The sequence below is a fragment of the Pseudorasbora parva genome, chromosome 23 (assembly GCF_024679245.1).
Source record: "Pseudorasbora parva isolate DD20220531a chromosome 23, ASM2467924v1, whole genome shotgun sequence".
NCBI lineage: Eukaryota > Metazoa > Chordata > Actinopteri > Cypriniformes > Gobionidae > Pseudorasbora > Pseudorasbora parva.
In genome coordinates, this window is record NC_090194.1 from 36,171,588 (window position 1) to 36,193,751 (window position 22,164).

General features: G+C 40.1%; 1 protein-coding gene across 3 annotated transcripts in view; it reads left to right on the top strand.

Annotated features, from left to right (window-relative positions):
- The window catches only part of cplane1 (ciliogenesis and planar polarity effector 1), a 79,593-nt gene that overhangs the window by 11,604 nt on the left and 45,825 nt on the right, over window positions 1-22,164 (top strand). For 2 of the 3 annotated variants that reach the window (XM_067434116.1, XM_067434115.1), the window contains 11 exons: window positions 362-608; window positions 2,949-3,098; window positions 4,726-5,399; window positions 6,650-6,840; window positions 6,920-7,000; window positions 7,853-8,017; window positions 15,168-15,335; window positions 16,573-16,801; window positions 16,880-16,995; window positions 20,411-20,628; window positions 20,708-20,872. In XM_067434116.1, the coding sequence (XP_067290217.1) occupies window positions 362-608; window positions 2,949-3,098; window positions 4,726-5,399; window positions 6,650-6,840; window positions 6,920-7,000; window positions 7,853-8,017; window positions 15,168-15,335; window positions 16,573-16,801; window positions 16,880-16,995; window positions 20,411-20,628; window positions 20,708-20,872 (2,404 nt within the window). The remainder of the gene's footprint in view (window positions 1-361; window positions 609-2,948; window positions 3,099-4,725; window positions 5,400-6,649; window positions 6,841-6,919; window positions 7,001-7,852; window positions 8,018-15,167; window positions 15,336-16,572; window positions 16,802-16,879; window positions 16,996-20,410; window positions 20,629-20,707; window positions 20,873-22,164) is intronic. The other variant, XM_067434117.1, reaches the window with a different exon arrangement.

Here is a 22,164-nt window from a genome sequence, read left to right on the forward strand (position 1 = left end):
ACTGAAAGGAAGTATAGATAATATCAAATATATAGAGATTTTCTCATGCGGTTTCAGAAAAACGAATGCATTGAAAAAAACATTAAACATGTGTTCTTTGTGTTCATTAAAAATGTTCTTCTTTTAAATCAACATTCTTACATCTGTATTTTTTTCCTTCTCCCCCACGGGTATTTAATGCTCTGTTCAATGCAAGTACAACAATAGTAAAACGTCTTTATCTAATCATCACATCATCGCATAAGGCATCATTTCCTCTCTTATTTGAAATGTGCAACTCTATAAAAATATGAATGCAAGCTTTAGTGCAGATGTGTGCTGTCATGCGTGAGTAATTGATGGATTATAAAACCATCCGTAGACCTCCAGTGGCGTTGCAGAGCCCAGACGGCGGCTCCACCTCGAGCGTGTCTCTCTGCGACCCCATGAGACAGCGGTACTCCGTCACCTGCCATCCTCACCAGCCGCTTCTCATCGTGTCCGACGGCTACATGGCGACTGTGCTCAGGATGACCCAACGTCCATCTGCTTCTGCGATCATGAGTGCCCTCTTGCTGGACGCTGCTCAAGGCCTGGAGAACGCACGGCAGGTCCTGGCTTCATCTCAGGTCAGTGGAGGGGATGCTAAAGAATGCTTTGTCATGTTTGATTTAGTGCATAGCTGTCAACCCTCCCGTTTTTTCTGGGTTTCTCACATATTTTAGATCTTTTCCCGCTGTCTTCCCATTTTATTATTTTCCTGTTAAATATTCTGTATTTTTACGCTCTGATTGTATTAACTCAGAACATGCAAATATGTATCTGTGAAGTGTCTTGCACTTTGGTTGCTAGACCTCCAGTCAAGCAGGTGGCAGTAACAAACAGTACCGAGTAGCCTACCGATTCACATTAGATCAGGGGTTTTCAAACTTTATGATGCCAAAGACCCCCACATATGATGAAGCTTTTATGAGGGACCCCCTTTCTAAAATCCATGCTTTTATGACATAAAAAATAAACCGTTAGATAAATAGTATGTGTGACATTATAAATACAAAATATTAATGTTACTACTTAATGTTAGCTATATAAACCTGAAGAAGATCATTTTCAATTAAAAATTGTTTGTATAAGCAACTTTCACAATAATGTATGTAAGCATCTTGCGTACTGCGTTAAGAATACTCGTACTAGATGATACAAAGCAAACATCCAATTCTGTAAAGTATGTATACGGCAATAAAGGAAAGAAACGTTTAGAAATGAAACAGAATGTTTGGTAGACTTGATCCATTTTTGCTTTGTCTTTTTATTCTCAGACATTTTCTGGGGACCCCTTAGAACCTTCTGGAGGTCCCCGGACCCCAGTTTGGAAACCCCTGCATTAGATCAATCGGTACCACATTTCGGTACCTGAGAACACATCTGGTGATATAGACTAGTGTAGTGTCTGTGAATATTAAACAGCAAAAAGACTATGTACGAATCCTGAGTGTCCTGTGTGTTTGTGTGATGAATGGCGCTGACCTGCAGTTTATTTACCACACACACACACACACACACACACACACACACACACACACACACACACACACACACACACACACACACACACACACACACACACACACACACACACACACACACACACACACACACACACACACACACACGTTGGTCTATGTGGTTTACAGGGACTCTCCATAGGCGTAATGGTTTTTATACCGTACAAACCGTATTTTCTATCCCCTTACACTGCCCCTGCCCCTAAACCTACCCATCACAGGAAACATTCTGCATTTTTACTTTCTCAAAAAAACATCATTTAGTATGTTTTTAAGGCCATTTGAATTATGAGGACATTTGATATGTCCTCATAAACCACATTTATAGTGTAATACCAGTGTAATACCCATGTAGTTATACAAATTTGTGTCCTCATAAACCACATAAACATGCTCACACACACACACACACACACACACACACACACACACACACACACACACACACACACACACACATACACATAGAATTGTTTGTGACAATCACGCGTTTCCATCTCATACAAGGACATAAACGCATGTCTGTCATCTCAAGAGTTGCTCTGAGAGTCACTTCATGAGCATTTTACCATTTAATTTGAGAAAAACTACCGTCATGTCATAAACATAGAAACTCAAAGGTATTCACGGCAACACGTCAAAATAAAAGTTTGGTTTTACTTGAGGAATATATCACTGTTGTACTAGTAGAGTTAGAGACGTCTCAGTGTAAAAAAACTACTAACAATATTTTAATAATTATAAACTATCAAAACTTTATTTTTGAATCGTGTAAAAAAATCCCTTATTTTGGGGATGGATTCTGGGAAATCTCCCTTATTTTCAATGTTGACAGCTATGGATTTAGTGTTGTCAGAAGTACCGACCATGATAGCAAATCGATGCTGAAATTGTAAAAATGTGACGCTTTAAGCGCTGTTGAGCGGAATCGTAAACACCTCTGACTGGCCATTGTGCTCACACGCTCATTAAATATGTCTGTGATTGGCTACTTCGATCAGCGCTTCACAGACATGTAGTAAATATACATCAATGACACTTTTCACAGGAGCGCTCGCACAGATACACACAGAGCGTTTGAATGCAGGCATCTATCAGCCCACCGGTCCACTGGTCGACGCCTGCTTGTGCTTTCAAACGCTCCCGCATCAAAACACTTTTCAAACACTTCCGTGTTCTTTCAAACCGCTGCGTGCGTTGATTATTGTAGCCAATCACAGGCACATCTGATGAGCGCGTGAGCACAATGACCAGTCAGAGATGTTTTTGATTACAGCTCAACAGCGCTCAAAGCGTCACATTTTTAAAATATTCAGTATGGATTTGGTATCGTAGTTGGTACTTTTGACAACATTAGTTTGATTGCTGTTGTGATGTTTCACTAGTGTCTTCTGGGTGTTTCAGCCTCAGCTCAGGTCCAGGCTGGAATCCATGTCCACTCTGACATTCACAGGAAGTCTTCTGGCTCTTAAAGAGAAAGAAACCCCCCTGTCCACCCTACCTCTGTACCTGCAAAACACAGGAGACCTCACACAATGCACAGAGAGAGCTCAGGTAAGCCAATGCTTTCTGCAAATGGTCATTAAACATAAGAAATCGTTAGAAATCAACATATAAGAGGTGCTTGTACCATTAAAAACACCCTGCAAGATTCAGAGTTTAAACCATAGCTTTTATATAATCAGGCATTTATTTGGTTTGCGTCTCTGGAGAGACTTCAGAAGGATCCTAGCATCAGATTTTAATTTTAATGGCGTCCTGGATTGCGTCAAATGATTGTATGTTTGTTCGGAGCATGTTGATTAGTAAACGTAGCACAGTGTGATGGAGAGAATTCGCAAAGAAACTTTTGTTGACAGAAGTAGCAGGAACTGTATTGGATCTGACAGGAGCTGCACCACAAACCGTCAGACAAAAAAACAGACAAAATCCACAAGAACTGCGACGCTTGAAGAAACCCTCCTGCAAAGCTCCAGTACTGTCAACAGTTTCAGACACTTGTGTAAAAATGCTGTAAAGTGAGAATGCTTTTGGAAATACTATAAAGCTTTTGCAACATTATAAATGTCTATACTGTCACTTGATCAATTAAATGCATCCCTGCTAAATAAATATATTAATTTCTTTATGTTCTTTCCCAAAAAAAATAATTAAATAAACAAACCCAAAACATTTAAATGGTAGTACGATGTTACAAAAGCTTTTTATTTCAGATAAATGCTGTGCTTTTGAATGTTCTATTCATCAAAGTATCCTAAAAAAAATGTTTACACAACTGTTTCAACTGATAATAATCCTAAATGTGTGTTGATCATCAGATCCTCATGTGAGAATGATTAGTGAAGGATCATGTGACTCTGAAGACTGGAGTAATGATGATAAATTCAGCTTTGATCACAGGAATAAATTATATTTTAAAATGTATTCAAATAGAAAACAGTTATTTTTATATTTTTATAATATTTCATAACATTACAGCTTTTTTGTATTTTTAATAACATAAATACAGCCTTGGTGAGCAGTAATATTTTTTTTTAAATCTTACCATTCTAAAACTTTTGACCAGTAATAAATAAATATAAATATATATATATTTATTACTGGTCAAAAGGTTTAGAATGGTAAGAGTTTTTTTTATGTTTTTATATATTTATATATATATATATATATATATATATATATATATATATATATATATATATATATATATATATATATATATATATGTCATACATACACATACACACATACATACATATATACATATATATATATATATATGTCACACACACACACACACACACACACACACACACACACACATATATATATATGTCATACATACACACACACACACACACACACACATACATACATATATATATATATACTACTGGTCAAAACTTTTAGAACGGTAAGATTTAAAAAAAAAAATGTTTTTAAAGAAGTCTCTTCTGCTCACCAAGGCTGCATTTATGTTATTAGAAATACAAAAAAGCTGTAATATTGTGAAATATTAATAAAATATAAAATAACTTTTCTATTTGAATATATTTTAAAATGTAATTTATTCCTGTTATCAAAGCTGATTTTTGAGCATCATTACTCCAGTCTTCAGCGTCACATGTTCCTTCACAAATCATTATATAAATATATAATAATGACAATATTATCTCTTTAGGACGAGGAAGATCATGACTCTGATGAAGATCCGTATGCCCGCTCACACATGGAAGATGGAGGCAAGCTTGAGTTTGCGTCTATGTTTGACACTCTTCATGCTCAGGCTCAAACAGATCCAGAGCCCACGTCCGCAGGTCTGCAGGAGGATCTGAACGGAGTTCACAGGAGCCTGCTGAGGGCTTGGGCTTTGGCCGTTTCTCTGGGCGGGTCCATGGAGCAGAGAGAGCGTCTCCTCAGATACACAATCCTGTGCCTTGTTCGACTCGTAAAGCTTCTCAGGGTCAGCGACTCCACCGGCAGAAAGAGCAAGAGCACGTGGCTCACACATGCCCTTCACACACTCAGGACACTCCTGTCCTTTCTGCCGTGGGACGCCACACACTCCGCAGGCAGCGGCTGTCTGGGCGTCACAGTAGAGCTCACCAGATGTTTCGTAGACATGTTCGTCCCACTTTCATCCTTAGATGTAGCACTTTCCTCCCAGAACTTCAACGCTGCACTCTTTGTCCTCCAGCAAGCATCTCAAAGTGTGGATCAGACCTACAGCCTGCCGTCAAGAGCACTGCATTATGGGGAGGATGGCCAGCGAACATACACCTCTGACATGTTTTCTGTTCCACTATTACAAGAGGACATTGAGACACAAACAGCAAGACAACAACATTCTAAGAGGTACTTCTTGGTGTTCTTGAGTTGTAGGGTTTTTCCTAACTATGTTTTGCATAGTAACTTCATAGCAACATATTAAAACACTCAGAATATTTTAGGAACCACTTAGCAACATCATAGCAACCACACAAAACACCCTAGTAACTGCAATGCAACAAATAAAAACACTAACAACATATTAGCAATCACATAGCAACACCCTAGCAACCACCCAGAACACCCCAGTAACTTCATAGCCACATATAAAAACACTCCGAACATCTTAGCAACCACATAGCAACACCCTAGTGACCACCTAGAACAACCTAGTAACTTCATACCAACATATAAAAACACTCAAATAGTCTTAACAAACATCCAGAACACCCTAGTAACTTCATAGCCACATATAAAAACACTCAGAACATATTAGCAATCACATAACAACACCCTAGCAACCAGCCAAAACACCCTAGTAACTTCATAGCAACATATAAAAACATTCCAAACATCTTAGCAACCACCCAAAACACCCTATTAACTTCAAAGCAACATTTAAAAACACCCAGAACATATTAGCAATCACATAGCAACACCCTAGCAACCACCCAGAACACCCTAGTAACTTCATAGAAACATATAAAAACACACAGAACATATTTGAAACTACATAGCAACACCCTAGTGACCACCCAGAACAACCTAGTAACGTCATACCAACATAAAATAAAAACACTCAAATAGTCTTAGCAACCATCCAGAACACCCCAGTAACTTCATAGCCACATATAAAAACACTCAGAACATATTAGCAATCACATAGCAACACCCTAGCAACCACCAGAACACTCCAGTAACTTCATATAAACATATAAAAACACTCAAAACATCTTAGAAACCACTTAGCAACACCCAAGCAACCACCCAAAACACCCCAGTAACTGCATTGCAACATATACAAAAACACTCAGAACATCTTAGGAACTACATAGCAACACCCTAGCAACCACTCAGAACAACCTAGTATATTCATATCAACATATAAAAACACTCAGAACGTCATAGCATTAGCAACCACATAGCAACACCCTAGGAACCACCCAGAACAACCTAGTGGCTTCATAGCAACATATAAAAACATTAGCAATCACATAGCAACACCCTAGACACCAGTATACTACTGCTCACTATTTATTTATTTATTTTAAATAACATATATGAGAAGATGTAGAAAGCATAGCTGTTTAGCCTGAGGTCTATGTTGTGTTTTTCAGATTTGTGGTTATTTGGCGTGAGCTGTACAGGTTGGCTTTGCGGTACCAGGAGCAGTTATGTCACCAAAGAGGTCAAGGGGTCGTAAAAAATGAGTTGGAGAAGATGTCAGTTATTATAGCTCAGGTCCAGCAAGCTTTACAGTCTGCTGGAGATCGTCTTGAGGACAGCCGCACATTGCGTAGTTTCACCGGTGAGCACCAGTAACCACAACAGAAGAGTGTTATGGTAGCATCATATTATAATAATGCTTTGGTGCTGTCCGTCCTCAGGTGAACAGCACTTTATTTTAGGAGAATACGCGGAGAGTGTTCGGGTTTGGAAGGCTGAATTATGGGCAGAGAGAGAGCGAGGTCAGTCACTGATTTCAATCCAGCTCACAAAGATCATGTTTGTTAACCCAAAAATGAAGTTTCTGTCATTAGCTCCTCACCCTAATGGCGTTCCACACCCGTAAGACCTCCGTTCATCTTCACACACAGTTTAAGATATTTAAGATTTAGTCCGAGAGCGTATCTAAGTGTATGCACACTATACTGTCCATTTCCAGAAAGGGAATAAAAACATCATCAAAGTAGTCCATATGAGACATCAGTGGGTTAATTAGAGTCTCTTGAAGCGTCGACAATAAATTTGGGTCCAAAAATAACAAAAACTACTACTTTATTCAGCATTGTCTTCTCTTCTGTGTTCCTCAAATAAAGAATCAAAGGGTCATGAATCATGATTCGGATCACGTGTCAAACTGGCAAACTGCTGAAATCACGTGACATTGGCGATACGAATCATGAATCAATCTGCTGATTCACGACCGTTTGAATCTTTATTTGAGGTTTGAAAACAAACGCAGAAGAGAAGTCAATGCTGAATAAAGTCGTATTTTTGTTGTTATTTTTGGACCAAAATGTATTGTCGACACTTCAAAAGAGTCTAACTAACCCACTGATGTCTCATATGGACTACTTTGATGATGTTTTCATTACCTTCTGGACGTGGACAGTATAGTGTGCATACACTTACATTCAAAGGACAGAAAGCCCTCAGACTAAATCTAAAATATCTTAAACTGTTCAGAGGATGAACGGAGGTCTTACGGGTGTGGAACGTCATTGGGTGAGGAGTTTATGAAAGAAATTTCATTTTTGGGTGAACTCACCCTTTTAAATGTCACATGTCATTCACTACATCCGTCCTGCATCCCACAGGAGGGCCAATGGCGTGTTATCTTGAGACACGCTACTGTCTGGCTCTTCTCTATGCTCAGCTGTTTCAGTATCGACTGCGAGAGGCTCAAGGTCTCTGTGACCGTCTGGCACATCAGCTACAGCCGCATACAGGACAACAGGAAGAGGACAGGCCAGGAGGGGCTGGTAAGGTTATTACTTCTGCAGACACAATTTCAAAATGCTGAAGTATTTTTCAGATTAATGGACAAACTATCAGTTCATAACCAAAATAAAGTTTGCTCTCGACATCGTCACTTAAAGATGTTTTGGGCCGACTTGTAAGGTCCAGGAGACATTGCGAACCTGCTCCATCTCTTCCATCTAAGATAGGGGTACCCGAATTTACAATCAGGGGGATAGGGATCTATTTCTCACCATTATTTCTTATGCATATGTTATCTAACCTAGAAATCTAGACGCACCCTAGCGGCAGCAAATCTAATCTGCCGTGAGTATCGTCTAGCAACTCTCAATACCCTTCTGAGTTGTAAAAAACAAATTCTGGTCAGGCCAATCACATCGTGTATAGAGTCGGTGGGCGGTGTTAACATGTTATCTCCCCTCTACACTGTTCATTACGGTAAATGTGCTTCTACACTGTTGAATACGGCACGGTGTGCCGGAGGTTGGCGCATGAGCAGAGTGTTGAATCTGCGTGCAGGTGACGGTGATGGATGTTGTGTGAAACTTGGCCGTGCACTGAATAAAGTAGTACGAACTATAAACGTCGTGTTTATTTCAAGTAACATGGTAGCAGAGGATGGTTAAAAGATGGCAGCTAGTTATAAAGTTCCGCCGAAGTTTGATGAAGCCAGGCCCTACGAGTGTTGGAAGAATGAAGTTAATATCTGGATGCGGGTTACCGATCTCGATAAAAAGAAGCAAGCCCTTGCTGTCGCTTTGGGGCTTGAAGGGAGAGCCCGTGAAACAGCGATGGAAATACCTGCGGAAGATTTGGACAGTGATGACGGTATGGCAAAGTTGATTGCAAAGCTGGACGACGTGTTTCTTAAAGAGGAAAAAGATCGCGCGTATGAAGCCTATTCATATTTTGATGGCATAACGAAGAATAGTTCAGTTTCAATGGAGGACTACATAATTGACTTCGAACAGCGTTACAACCGGATAAAAAAGTATAGTATGACGCTTCCTGATGCTGTACTGGCGTTTAAACTGTTAGACACGGCCTGTCTCGACGATAAAAGCAGACAGCTAGCATTGACGGCCTGCACCGAGTTGACGTTCTCCTCCATGAAGTCTGCTCTAAAAAGGATTTTCGGAGGGAAATCGACAGGCTCGTTGAACGGAATACAAGTGAACCAGGATGTAGCGTTTTTCACAGAACAAAGACCACAAGGCAGGACAAGACGGAGCACAACTTTCCAAAGTGGACAACTAAAGCAGCCATTACCAGGGACTAATCCACTGGATAAGTTCGGTAAGAGATCCAGATGTGCTATTTGCCAGTGTACATTTCATTGGGCAAAAGACTGTCCCCACAAAAAAACTGAACAAGTAAGAGTAACTGAAGATGCAAATGTAGAGGAATGTAACATTACATTGCTTACAAAGGCAGCCATCTCAGATGCAGAGATATTTATGACTGAATCATTGGGATCAGCAATTATTGACACTGCTTGTACACGTACTGTGTGTGGGGAGAAATGGCTGGAAAGCTATATTGAAGACCTCACCCAAGATCAATTGAGCCAGTTGATGCAAACAGAAACTCCCAGTTGCAGACCATTTCGATTTGGAGATGGGAATTTGGTATATTCCACAAAAAATGTGAAACTGCCAGCTAAAATAGGACTGACGAAATGCCAGATTGAAACTGAAGTTGTCAAGGTTGACATTCCACTTCTGCTGAGTAAAACATCCCTGAAGAAGGCAGGGACCATTTTGGACATGGAAAAGGACAGCGCAGTGATGTTCAAGCAATCCATTCCTCTTGAATTTACTAGTTCTGGACATTACTGTGTTGATATCAGAGACAAAGATTCTAAAAAAGGTCAAGCTGACATAGTCCTAACAGTGACAGAAAATATGCCTCCAGATGAGAAACGCAAAGTCCTTCTGAAGCTCCACAAACAGTTTGGTCATGCGTCAGCAGACAGGCTACAGAGACTCATTCACAGTTCAGGAAACAACGACAAAGAATGCTTTACTATTTTACAACAAATAGTATCCGACTGTGAAATATGCCAAAAGTTCAAAAAGACGAAGCCAAAACCTGCAGTGGGGCTACCCTTAGCTTCAGAATATAATGAGACTGTGGCAGTGGATCTGCACGAGTTGGAGCCAGGTGTGTGGTATCTTCACATTATCGACCACTTTACACGTTTCAGTGCTGGAAACATTGTTAAAACAAAGAAGTCATCTGAAATTGTCAACTCCTTCATTCACACTTGGATAAGTGTCCATGGCGCCCCCCAGAGGCTGTACAGTGACAATGGTGGAGAATTCAACAATGAAGAAATCAGAGACATGGCTGAAAACTTTAACATTGAGACAAAAACAACAGCAGGATACAGTCCCTGGAGCAACGGGCTACTTGAAAGACATAATCAAACGCTCACTGAAATAATCCAGAAGGTCAAACGAGAAAATGGATGTGACTGGCATACTGCCCTTGACTGGGCCCTCATGGCCAAGAACAGTATGTTGAACGTTCATGGCTACAGTCCATATCAACTAGTGTTTGGACAGAATCCAAACCTTCCTTCTGTATTAGTTGACAAACTACCTGCTCTAGAAGGCACTACAATGAGTACTAGAGTTGGAGAACACATTTCTGCGTTACATGCTTCTAGGAAAGCATTCACTGAAGCAGAGTCTTCTGAGCGGATAAGAAGGGCGCTACGCAAACAGCTCAGGCCCACAGATGACATGTATGTGACAGGAGACAAGGTATTTTACAAAAGAGTAGACTGTCCTGAGTGGAAGGGACCAGGGGTAGTTATTGGTCAAGATGGAGCTGTTGTATTTGTAAGACATGGGGGGACTCTAGTTAGAGTACATCAATCCAGGCTCTGCAAAATAAACACACATGATCAGGAATTACCGGATAAACAACCTGTGCAAGACAACAGTGAGACAGCAAGTAAAAAATTCAACTTAAACAATGGAGCAGAAAGCTCAGATGGTGAAGAAAACACAGACAGTGAACAGGAAAACATCAGCGACAATGAGGTGAATACAGGAGAAGTGGTTCATCCTAGTATGACACAAACTGAAACCGATCACAATGCTTGGGGTGACACCGTCTTTTCTGCTGGTGTAAAGTTAAAGACAGGACAGATTGTAACATTTATGAAACAGGATGGTAGTAGTCTACAGAGAGCCAAGGTTCTAGGCAGAGCAGGCAAAGCCTCAGGAAAATACAAAAACTGGTTTAATTTGCAACATATTGAACCTGATGGCAGTGATGGACAAAAGGAGCCAGTGGATTTGTCATGTGTTGATAATCTCAACATTGAATCAACTGATAGGGAGACTGATGTACTCATAACAAAACACATTTCATTTGATGCAGCCAAACAGGAGGAAATTATGAATTGGAGCAAAAACAATGTTTTTGAGGAAGTTGATGATGCAGGTCAAAAGTGTGTCTCTACCAGATGGGTCTGTAGTCTCAAAGAAACTCCCAATGGCATTGTTCCTAAAGCACGACTTGTAGCCAGAGGTTTTGAAGAGCTTAATATCCACGAGCTGCAGAAAGACTCCCCAACCTGTGCTTCCGACTCTCTGAGGCTATTATTAGCAGTAATCTGTCAAAATAAGTGGCATGTCCATTCTATGGACATCAAATCTGCTTTCTTACAAGGTATGCAGTTGTCCAGAGAAATCTACGTCCGACCTCCTCCTGAAGCTGGAAAGGAAAATATTCTGTGGAAACTAAACAAGTGTGTTTATGGTCTTGCAGATGCATCGCTATACTGGTACAACAAAGTAAAAGAAATCATGCTGAGTACAGGTGGAAGAATGTCTCAAGTAGATCCAGCAGTGTTTTATTGGTTGGACGAGCAGCGCAAGGTTACTGGAGTACTCGCATGTCATGTTGATGATTTTCTTTGGGCAGGCTCAGAAAATTTCTCAACAGATGTAATCCCTATACTAAAGTCTGCGTTCCATGTTGGACGTGAAGAACATGAAAATTTCTGCTATGTGGGAATGGACTTTGTCACTATTAACGATGTAGTTCATGTACATCAGCATATATACATTGAAAATCTACAGCCTATTCGCCTGCAAGCAGCACGTGCTGTGCAGAGAGATGCCTCTCTTAATGAGACAGAAAAAGAGCAGCTTAGGTCAAAAATAGGACAGATACTGTGGGTTGCAAAACAAACCAGACCAGACATTATGTTTGATGCAAGCAGCTTAGCGTCAAACATAAAAGATGCTACAGTCCAGTCTATTCATGAGACAAATAAGGTCATTAGAAAGATTAAATCTGAAAAGGTGACTCTCAAGTTTCAGCATTTGGGAAACAATGATGCTCTCAACCTGATTGTTTTCAGTGATGCTTCCCTTGGAAATCTCCCTGATGGGGGCACACAAGGGGGAACATTGATTGGTCTCATGGGAGAAGGAGGGAAGTTTTCTCCTCTCTGTTGGCAATCTAAGAGAATTCGACGTGTGGTGAGGAGTACTCTGGCAGGGGAGACACTAGCCCTATCGGATGGAATAGATAATGCTGTTTTTCTGGCTACCCTCTTTTCTGAGCTCACAACTGGAAATGCTGAGCTCAATACTCCCCCCTTGATCTGTGTTACGGACAATCACTCTCTGTTTGATGCTCTTAAGTCAACAAAACAGGTCACTGAGAAACGACTTCGACTGGAAATAAGCAGTATAAAAGAGCTCATACAGAATAAAAGAATAAAGAAGGTACTCTGGTCAGACACAAAAACTCAACTCGCTGATTGTCTTACCAAGAAGGGAGCGTCTGCTCTGTTGTTATTGAAAGCACTCAGTGAAGGACGGTGGTGCTATTGAAAGTGCTCTGCTAAGGACTGTGGATACTTATCTTAAAAGGGTTACATTCAAAAAGACTGAACACTTGCAGTTTTATGTGCAACAACTGTTTTATTTGTGGTAACTATTGACGTTGTTATATATGGTTTATATATCAAATTTTTGTTTTTTTTGTTTGTTTAAAGTATAGGGAGATTGTTAACATGTTATCTCCCCTCTACACTGTTCATTACGGTAAATGTGCTTCTACACTGTTGAATACGGCACGGTGTGCCGGAGGTTGGCGCATGAGCAGAGTGTTGAATCTGCGTGCAGGTGACGGTGATGGATGTTGTGTGAAACTTGGCCGTGCACTGAATAAAGTAGTACGAACTATAAACGTCGTGTTTATTTCAAGTAACAGGCGGGGCTTAACATAATGACGGCCAAGTTGCGCTTGCGTGCTTCTAGTAAACACAGAAACTGGCGAACGGCGGTCTTTCTAATCAGCTTTGACCGCGACTCTGGAAGACTTGGAGTTAAGTTTTTTTTCTGAGAAAAGAACAAAGAACGGCACTGAAGTCATTATTAAAAAGGAAAGATGTGTTCTGAGTTTTGCCGACCGGATACGGTGAATGTTTAATCTGTCAACGAGCTCCCAGCGCTTCACCTTCGTTGCTCTGGTTGGTTGTAGCGCTATCCTATCGCGAGCAGAGGGAGTTTGACAGACAGCCGTTTATCCGCCCCTTTGGGAGTTTCTAGACCAAACATCTTGATGTGGTCAGGCTATATGTTATCACTATTTTAATTAATTTCTATGTAAAGCACTTTGAATTGCCATTATGTATAAAATGTGCTATACAAATAAAATTGCCTTGCCTTGTCTAGAGGTAATCTATTATGCCACTTTTCAGATGTAATACAAGTCTCTGTGTCAGCTCAAAATATCATTTATTATAGCTTTTCAGATTTGACTATTTTATGTGTGTTCCTTTAAATGCAAATGAGCTGCTGATTCCCGCCTTTACAGGGCATGCTTCGGATACTCCGGCAAAAAGTTTAACATTTTTTGCACCTTAGAGCCGCCATCTTTAATCATTCTTCTTTGAGTATTGGGCTGGCATTAAGGCTACAGCAGTACACTGGTTTAATTATTGCTGTAAACATTTCCAATGGATTTTGGCCAGTTTTTCCTCATCCTCTGCTTCTGTGCCCTCAGGGGTCCGTTTTGGAGCCGATTCTTTTCATTTCAGTGTTTACATGCTTCCATTAGGCAATATTATTAGGAAATTCAACCTCTCTTTTCATTTCTATGCTGATGATTCTCGGCTGTAACTCCCAATAAAATCTGGGTGCTATTCTTGACTCTGAGCTCCGTCTGAAACAGATCCGTTCAATTGTTAAGTAGTTACTACCACTTGAGAATTATCACCAAACTTTGTCTTTCCATGATCTGGAAAAATGATCCATTATCATTCTAATTCAATATATCAGCAACCATATAAGTATCGGCCGATATATGTTCATTTTTTTTATGTTCATCGCTATCGACCTGACATGAGAATGTGTCCAATATATTAAAGTGGATAAATAATGTATTATTTCCTTCAGCTGAGACGCTTCAGATGTTCTCTGTTCATCATGATGGGTTTAAATTGATTGAAATATGATTGGAATCACTTCAGAAAAGGAAAATACAGTTCAGAGCAACATGAGCAGTGTCATATAGACTACATAACACTATACTGAGAACATCATAATTGTGTGTTTAGGACATGGCTTTTTATGTTGTCATCTTTCAAATATGAAGAATTATCAGTTTTCAGTATTGGCCAGAATTTTCATATCAGTGCATCCCTATTTCTAATATGCTGATTTGCTGCTTAAATGGTTAGTTCACCCAAATAATCACTCCCCCTAATGTCGTTCCACACCCGTAAGGAATAAAAACATCATCAAAGTAGTCCATATGAGACATCAGTGGGTTAATTAGAGTCTCTTGAAGCATCCAAAATACATTTGGGTGTATTTTGGATGCTTCAAGAGACTCTAATTAACCCACTGATGTCTCATATGGACTACTCTGATGATGTTTTTATTCCCTTTCTGGACATGGACAGTATAGTGTGCATACACTTGCATACGCTCTTGGACTAAATATAAAATATCTTAAACTGTGTGAAGATGAACGGAGGTCTTACGGGTGTGGAACGACATGAGGGGGAGGAGTTAATGACTTAATTGTCATTTTTGGGTGAACTAACTCTTTAAGAATTGATAAATAATTCCTGTATTTCTACTGTATCAGATTCATGCCCTCGCTTGTACCCTGCAGATGAGGCCGTGTTTGAGTGCCGTCTCTCGGGACCGGTGGGGCAGGAAGCGGCCTGCGCAGTGGTTCAGTCTCTGGGCAGATTTATGGCTGCATACTTCACCAACCGCCCGCTCTGCATCCTCCCGCCACACAATGTGGACGTGCTGCCGCCTCTTCACTTACCACACAGTGAGTTCAGGGAACACCAAATGTGAATGTGTGCTATTTATGCACACAGAAATCTAACTTTTTGATTGCATGGAATGTGTAGTGTACAACCAGAGCACACTGCGTGACACTGTATCCCCCAACGCAATGCATTGCACTTGACCTTCAGTGTCTAATGTAATGGTTGAACCTATGTTGAATCTATTTCTTGATTTGACTTGACATTTTTACACAAATGGTCCTCCATACTCTGAACGCTTCCATGATCACGTAGGTCGTACTTTTGCCGTAGATGCGAGCTCTGGCGCATACTGTGACGTTGACTGCCTAAACACCCGTTTGTCTCCGTTTACATACAAACGTGCAAACGTAGATTTTCAAAATCTCCGTTCTGGCCGGAGTTTTTAGAAAGACTCGCTTTCAGAGGGGAATTCTCCGTTGCGAGTAAACGAAGGGAAATGTCTCCGTTTTTAAAAGTGAAATTTCATGCAACACAACACAGACCTCAAGCAAAGAAGGAGCTCGAAAAAATGTGTTTTTCTTTGCTGGTAGGGATGTGAAATAATATTTTTTTTCTTTAAATGGTCTTAAAAAGGTCTTAATGGGGTGGTTGCATGAAATGTCAGTTTTTTTAACTTAGTGTATAATGTTGCTGCTTGAGCATAAACAGTATCTGTAAAGTTACAGCGCTGAAAGTTCAATGCAAACGGAGATATTGTCTTTTAAAGTTACGGCAGTTTATTGCCTACAAAAACGTCCGGTTTGGACTACAGCGAGCTTCTTCCTGGGTTGGTGACATCATAAAACCTCACTAGTCTCCGCAGATGTGACTTCTGCCCATAATGGGAAGGGGCGGGGCCTTAACCTGTGCTTGGCACTTCAGCCAATAAAAATACAGGAAACTACATTTGGCCATCTAACCAATCTAAGAGCATTGCGTTTTTCGGAGGGATGGGCTTCATAGAAGCAGGAAGCAAACGAGCTGTTCAAAGGACAGTGGAGACAGCGGTGTGGAATAAAGGGAGAATAGAAGAAAAATACGGCGTTTAAAAAAAAAAGAAGTATTAAGACACGTTATACTGCACCCCATAAACAAGCCTAGAAAAAAAACACGGAAACACCCCTTTAAAAAGACTTTAACTTGAAGAAATCTGTAGGAACCCTGTGTGAAGCTGCTTTGAAACAATCGTCATTGTAAAAGCGCTATATAAATAAAGTTGACTTGACTTGTATGATTAGCCGAGTTGAACTGTGTCAGACACAGGTGTGCGTGTGGTGGAGCTGTCCCAGGCCCGAGCTGCAGTGGCGGTCCGATCCGAGCAGCTTTCGGAGGTGTGGACGGTGGATTACGCCCTAGAGCTCCTCCTGCTGGGCGGGCTGATCCCAGAGGCCGTGTGGATGGCACAGCGTCTGGGCGACTGGAAGATGGCCGCCACCCTCGGCCTGGCATACACCGGCTACTGCAGTGGCCATGTAGACTTGAGCAGGTTTGTTGTCAGCATGAAGGTCTGGTATCCTCTCACTTCAGATGCCACAGTGATATTTCTCATTGTTTGGTCCTCAAGCCTGCCGTGGAGAGAGCTGCACCTTCCCACCGAGCTGAAGCCGGCAGTGATATTCCAGGATCAGCTGGAGAAGTTACTCGGCCGAGTGGCTGGGTCTGAAGAAGATGGAAGCAAAGGTGAAAATATTATAATCAGGGAGTGAATTACGAGATCTTTACTCCACAGTAAAAAGGGTTAGTTCACCCAAAAAAGAAAATTATGTCATTAATTTCTCACCCTAATGTGGTTGGACAGCCGTCAGACCTCCGTTCATCTTCACACACAGATGAAGATATTAGTGTTGAAATCCGATGGCTCAGAAAGGCCTTCATTGACACCAATGTCATTTCCTCTCTCAAGACCCATAAAGGCACTAAAGACGTCGTTACAAAGCCCATCTCACTACAGCGGCTCTACAATCATTTTATGAAGAGGCCAGAATAGTTTTTGTGCGCAAAAAAAACTAAATAACAACTTATATAGCGATGGGCTATATAAGTTATGAATCAGTGAATTGATTCGTGATTCGGATCGCCAAAGTCACATGGGCTGCGTCCGATAACCTAGGCAGCTGACTCGTTGCCTCGCTGCCTTGTCAGGCAATGACTTGTAAGGCAGCGTTTGTGCACGAAGGCACCTCACGAAACTGATTTCGGACAGACTTCTAAGGCAGTGTAACACTTTAATGATCGACAGCAATATAGAGAGAACTTTGGTGAGAACTAAACACATATTTAATTACTACATTAGTCATTTCTCGCTAGAAAGGACATCAGAAGTGGAAAATATTGGTAAAAAACAGACATTTACACACAGACTGACCAGCAAACGCAACTTTCGGATGCCATCTTTTTTCCCAGCTCAACTGTCACTGGAAAGCACAGGATTGTGGGATATCAAAGGCAGCGAAGGATACATGTATGATGACTTCAAAAATCGATCAGATGAAGGTCTCTCAGCAGACATTGCAGATTCGGACATTGCTTGACGCCTTACTGCCTTCATATGTGTCCTCCGAAGGCAGCATTTTCCAGGTTTCGGACGCAGCCGTGATTTCAGCAGTTTGACACGCGATCTGAATCATGAATCCATTCACTGATTCATAACGGTTCAAAGCTTTGTATTGAAATCGGCCCATCACTATATAAGTCGTTATTTCGTTTTTTTGTAACGACGTCTTTAGTGCCTTTATGGGTCTTGAGAGAGGAAATGACATTGGTGTCAATGAAGGCCTTTCTGAGCCATCGGATTTCAACACTAATATCTTCATCTGTGTGTGAAGATGAACGGCGGTCTGACGGCTGTCCAACCACATGAGGGAGAGGAATTAATTACAGAATTTTCATTTTTGGGTGAACTAACCCTTTACGCACGGTCTGGGAAGGTTTTAATTCTGCAAAGTACATAAGGGACATTTGGCAAACATCTAAAGATATTTTAAGGGACTATTTTCACCTCCACCAGGTTCAGGGCTTTTCCATCAGCATCAGAATAAGACTGATCATACACAAACCCTGACTACTGTCATTGTTAATCACATTGTTATAGTTTTACACACAACTTTAGTGTTTTAAAGATCTGTAATATATTTCAAGTTTGGTGGTGTAAGACTGTGTCCTGCAACCACTGACTGAAATATCTGTAAAAGACTTTTCTTCCTGAAAATCATTGAATAATTCACACACTTTATATAATAATTATAATATAATATTCATTGTTAGCTAAAACTATTATACAGGTCCTTCTCAAAAAATTAGCATATTGTGATAAAGTTAATTATTTTCCATAATGTAATGATAAAAATTAAACTTTCATATATTTTAGATTCATTGCACACCAACTGAAATATTTCAGGTCTTTTATTGTTTTAATACTGATGATGTTGGCATACAGCTCATGAAAACCCAAAATTCCTCCGACCAATAAAAGGAAAAAAAAGTCAACCTTCAAATAATGATGTTCAGTTCTGCACTCAATACTTGGTGGGGAATCCTTTTGCAGAAATGAGTGCTTCAGTGCGGCGTGGCATGGAGGCGATCAGCCTGTGGCACTGCTGAGGTGTTCTGGAGGCCCAGGATGCTTCGATAGCGGCCTTAAGCTCATCCAGAGTGTCGCCTGTGCACGGCGGCTCTGGATATTTCTACTCCAGACTCAGTCCACTGCTTCCGCAGGTCCCCCAAGGTCTGGAATCGGTCCTTCTCCACAATCTTCCTCAGGGTCCGCTCACCTCTTCTCGTTGGGCAGCGTTTTTTCCCACACTTTTTCCTTCCCACAGGCTTCCCACTGAGGTGCCTTGATACAGCACTCTGGGAACAGCCTATTCGTTCAGAAATGTCTTTCTGTGTCTTCCCCTCTCGCTTGAGGGTGTCAATGATGGCCTTCTGGACAGCGGTCAGGTCGGCAGTCTTACCCGTGATTGCGGTTTTGAGTAATGAACCAGGCTGGGAGTTTTTAAAAGCCTCAGGAATCTTTTGCAGGTGTTTAGAGTTAATTAGTTGATTCAGATGATTAGGTTAATAGCTCGTTTAGAGAACCTTTTCATGATATGCTCATTTTGTTAGATTTTGGGTTTTGGGAGAATTTTGGGTTTTCATGAGTTGTATGCCAAAATCATCAGTATTAAAACAATAAAAGACCTGAAATATTTCAGTTGGTGTGCAATGAATCTAAAATATATGAAAGTTAAATTTTTATCATTATATTATGGAAAATAATGAACTTTATCACAATATGCAAATTTTTTGAGACGGACCTGTATATATTAAATATATAATATGATATAAAATAATATAATATTCATTGTTATTATTAACTAAAACTATCATATAAATAAAATATATTATTAAAAATAAGTACTATTAAATATATTTTTATTTTATTTTATATTATTAAATATAAATATTTGTAAGTATAAATATTAGATTAAACACTTAATTGAAGATTATAAATGTTACTTTGGCAAATTACTTAAATCTAAACAAAAAATAATTACAGAATATATTACATAATATATAAAAAGAAAATTGACACTTACATAAAATTACTAAAATTTATATTTAATATATGCATATATAACTTTTAGTAATTTTATGTGCTTGTCAAAATATGCTATGTATTTGTATTTAAATGCATTTATAATAATATAATATTACAATTATGTAAAATAATATAACAATAACATAACTATTATATTATTATAAAAATAATAAATAAATGTATATTTACAGTACGTACCAATATATTAATTGTGTGATTACTGTAATTATATTTCATTGTAATTGTAATTATATAAAAATATAGTTAAATGTATTTGTATTTATAATAATTATATATACATACATACATACATACATACAGCTCTGGAAAAAAAATCTATGTTAAGTGATCTGTTAATTTTTTCCAGAGCTGTATATATAACAATATTAATGTTTATACATTATATGAAATATACAAATTATTATTGTTTTTATGTATTATCACTAATTATACTAACAAAAATATCATACAATATAATAACTATAATATAATAAAGTTTGTTTGTCTCTCTTTTAGACACAGTGGTTGTTGAGGACGTGGATCTGCTTCAAGTCTCTGTGCAGGAGATCCTGAAGGCGTCTGTCATGGCGGAGGCGGACGTCGTCTCTCAGCCTCTAACACGAATCCTGAACGCAGCCAAAGAGCGAGCGACATCACTTCCTGCTCTGGTTCCTCCTGCGTTTTACCTGCCTGCTCCTCCTCTGTACTGTCCACAGCCTTCAGCAAACACACAGGTCAGTCACGCACGGAGACGCCCGACTGTCACGTCGAGCTCCGTCTTTCTCATCTTTATCTGTGTTTGGATCTCCTCAGGACTCTGTGAGAGACGCAGCTCTGGTTCTGGAGTCCGACTCTCGCTGTCAGGTGTCTGGGCTGGTTCAGAAAGTTCTGATGATCTTCAGGGCGGCACACAGCTCTCTGCCCGCCGCGCAGTGGTACATCAGCAACCTGCATCGCTGCAGACACTTACTGCACAAGGTGCGATCACACTTTATCTCCTTGGATGTTTCGTAGTGTTCACTTGTCTAACTATCACCAGAGCAAGCTCAATTTAAGATTTAACATTGGTCTGGTGAGTCGGCTCTGTGTTTTCTACTGCACAAGAGGCGTGATCAACGAGCATAGTTCAAATGACTCTGAATGCAATTGGATAGTCCTTCAACCAATCAGACCACAAGAGGCGTGATCAACCCATCGCTTCTCTATCCGTCATCGTGTTAAACCCGCCAATAGCGTGCCAGTCTGTGATTGGTTTCCGCAAAAGTGTAACAGAAGCAGTAGAAATGAAGGTACAGGGTTTCCGGACTGAGTTTGCAGAGCGAAATCAAATCGCCGGCAGATCAGGTCGGGTTTACCCTGTCTAATTAACATGTTTGGACTAGGGCTGTCAAATGATTACAATTTTAAACTAATTAATTACACGATGTGGTGATTAATTCATCTAATTAATCGTAAAATAATCACCCATCAAATTTGGCTGAAATTATGTGAATTAATGAAATTATACTCTAAATTACAAACTAAAACTGCCAGTAGGTGGCGGTGAATGACTAATTGAGTCATTTATTCACAGCTCGTTTTCAAGCGGGTAATCTAGCGCTCGTAAAGCGTTCCACCCATAGGGGCGGCCATTGCTAACCAAGCCATCACCTGCTGTTAGCATCCCATTGACTCCCATTCATTTTTGCGTCACTTTGACAGTAAATAACTTTACATCTGAGGCATTTAAAGACTCCATTTGTCCATTGTTTATTAGACATAAAGTCTGATAAAGTCAAGGGAGAAGAATGGGGAGAAGCCCATAGTGAGCCAAAAGCAACGGGACAAAACATTAAAACAACGTGATTCAGATTTCACTTTCTACAACTACTAGAAGACCTACAGCTGTCAGACAGGAGGCTCACGTCACATCTACGTCCTCAAGCTCAGTCTGAGCCTGCGTCAGGAAGTGAGTGCTCCTTACTGACCTCACTTTCCGCCGTCGAAGTCAATGGGATAGCTCTGTCCATTTCTTTTACTGTCTATGCTCGTTTTGGATGAGCTGATGGAATTGAAGCGACCATTATCCACCTGAATTAAATTTTGTATATTTCTATAAAAAACAAACAACAGTGGAGGCGTAATGTAAATGTTGTCGTGGCATATTCTATCCTAATTCTCATTAGTTAATTCTAATCTAATCCTAATTCTCATTCATAATTCTATCCTATATTCTCTATCCTTCATACTCCGTCATAACATTATGACCAAAGACAGCTTTTTACCTCAAC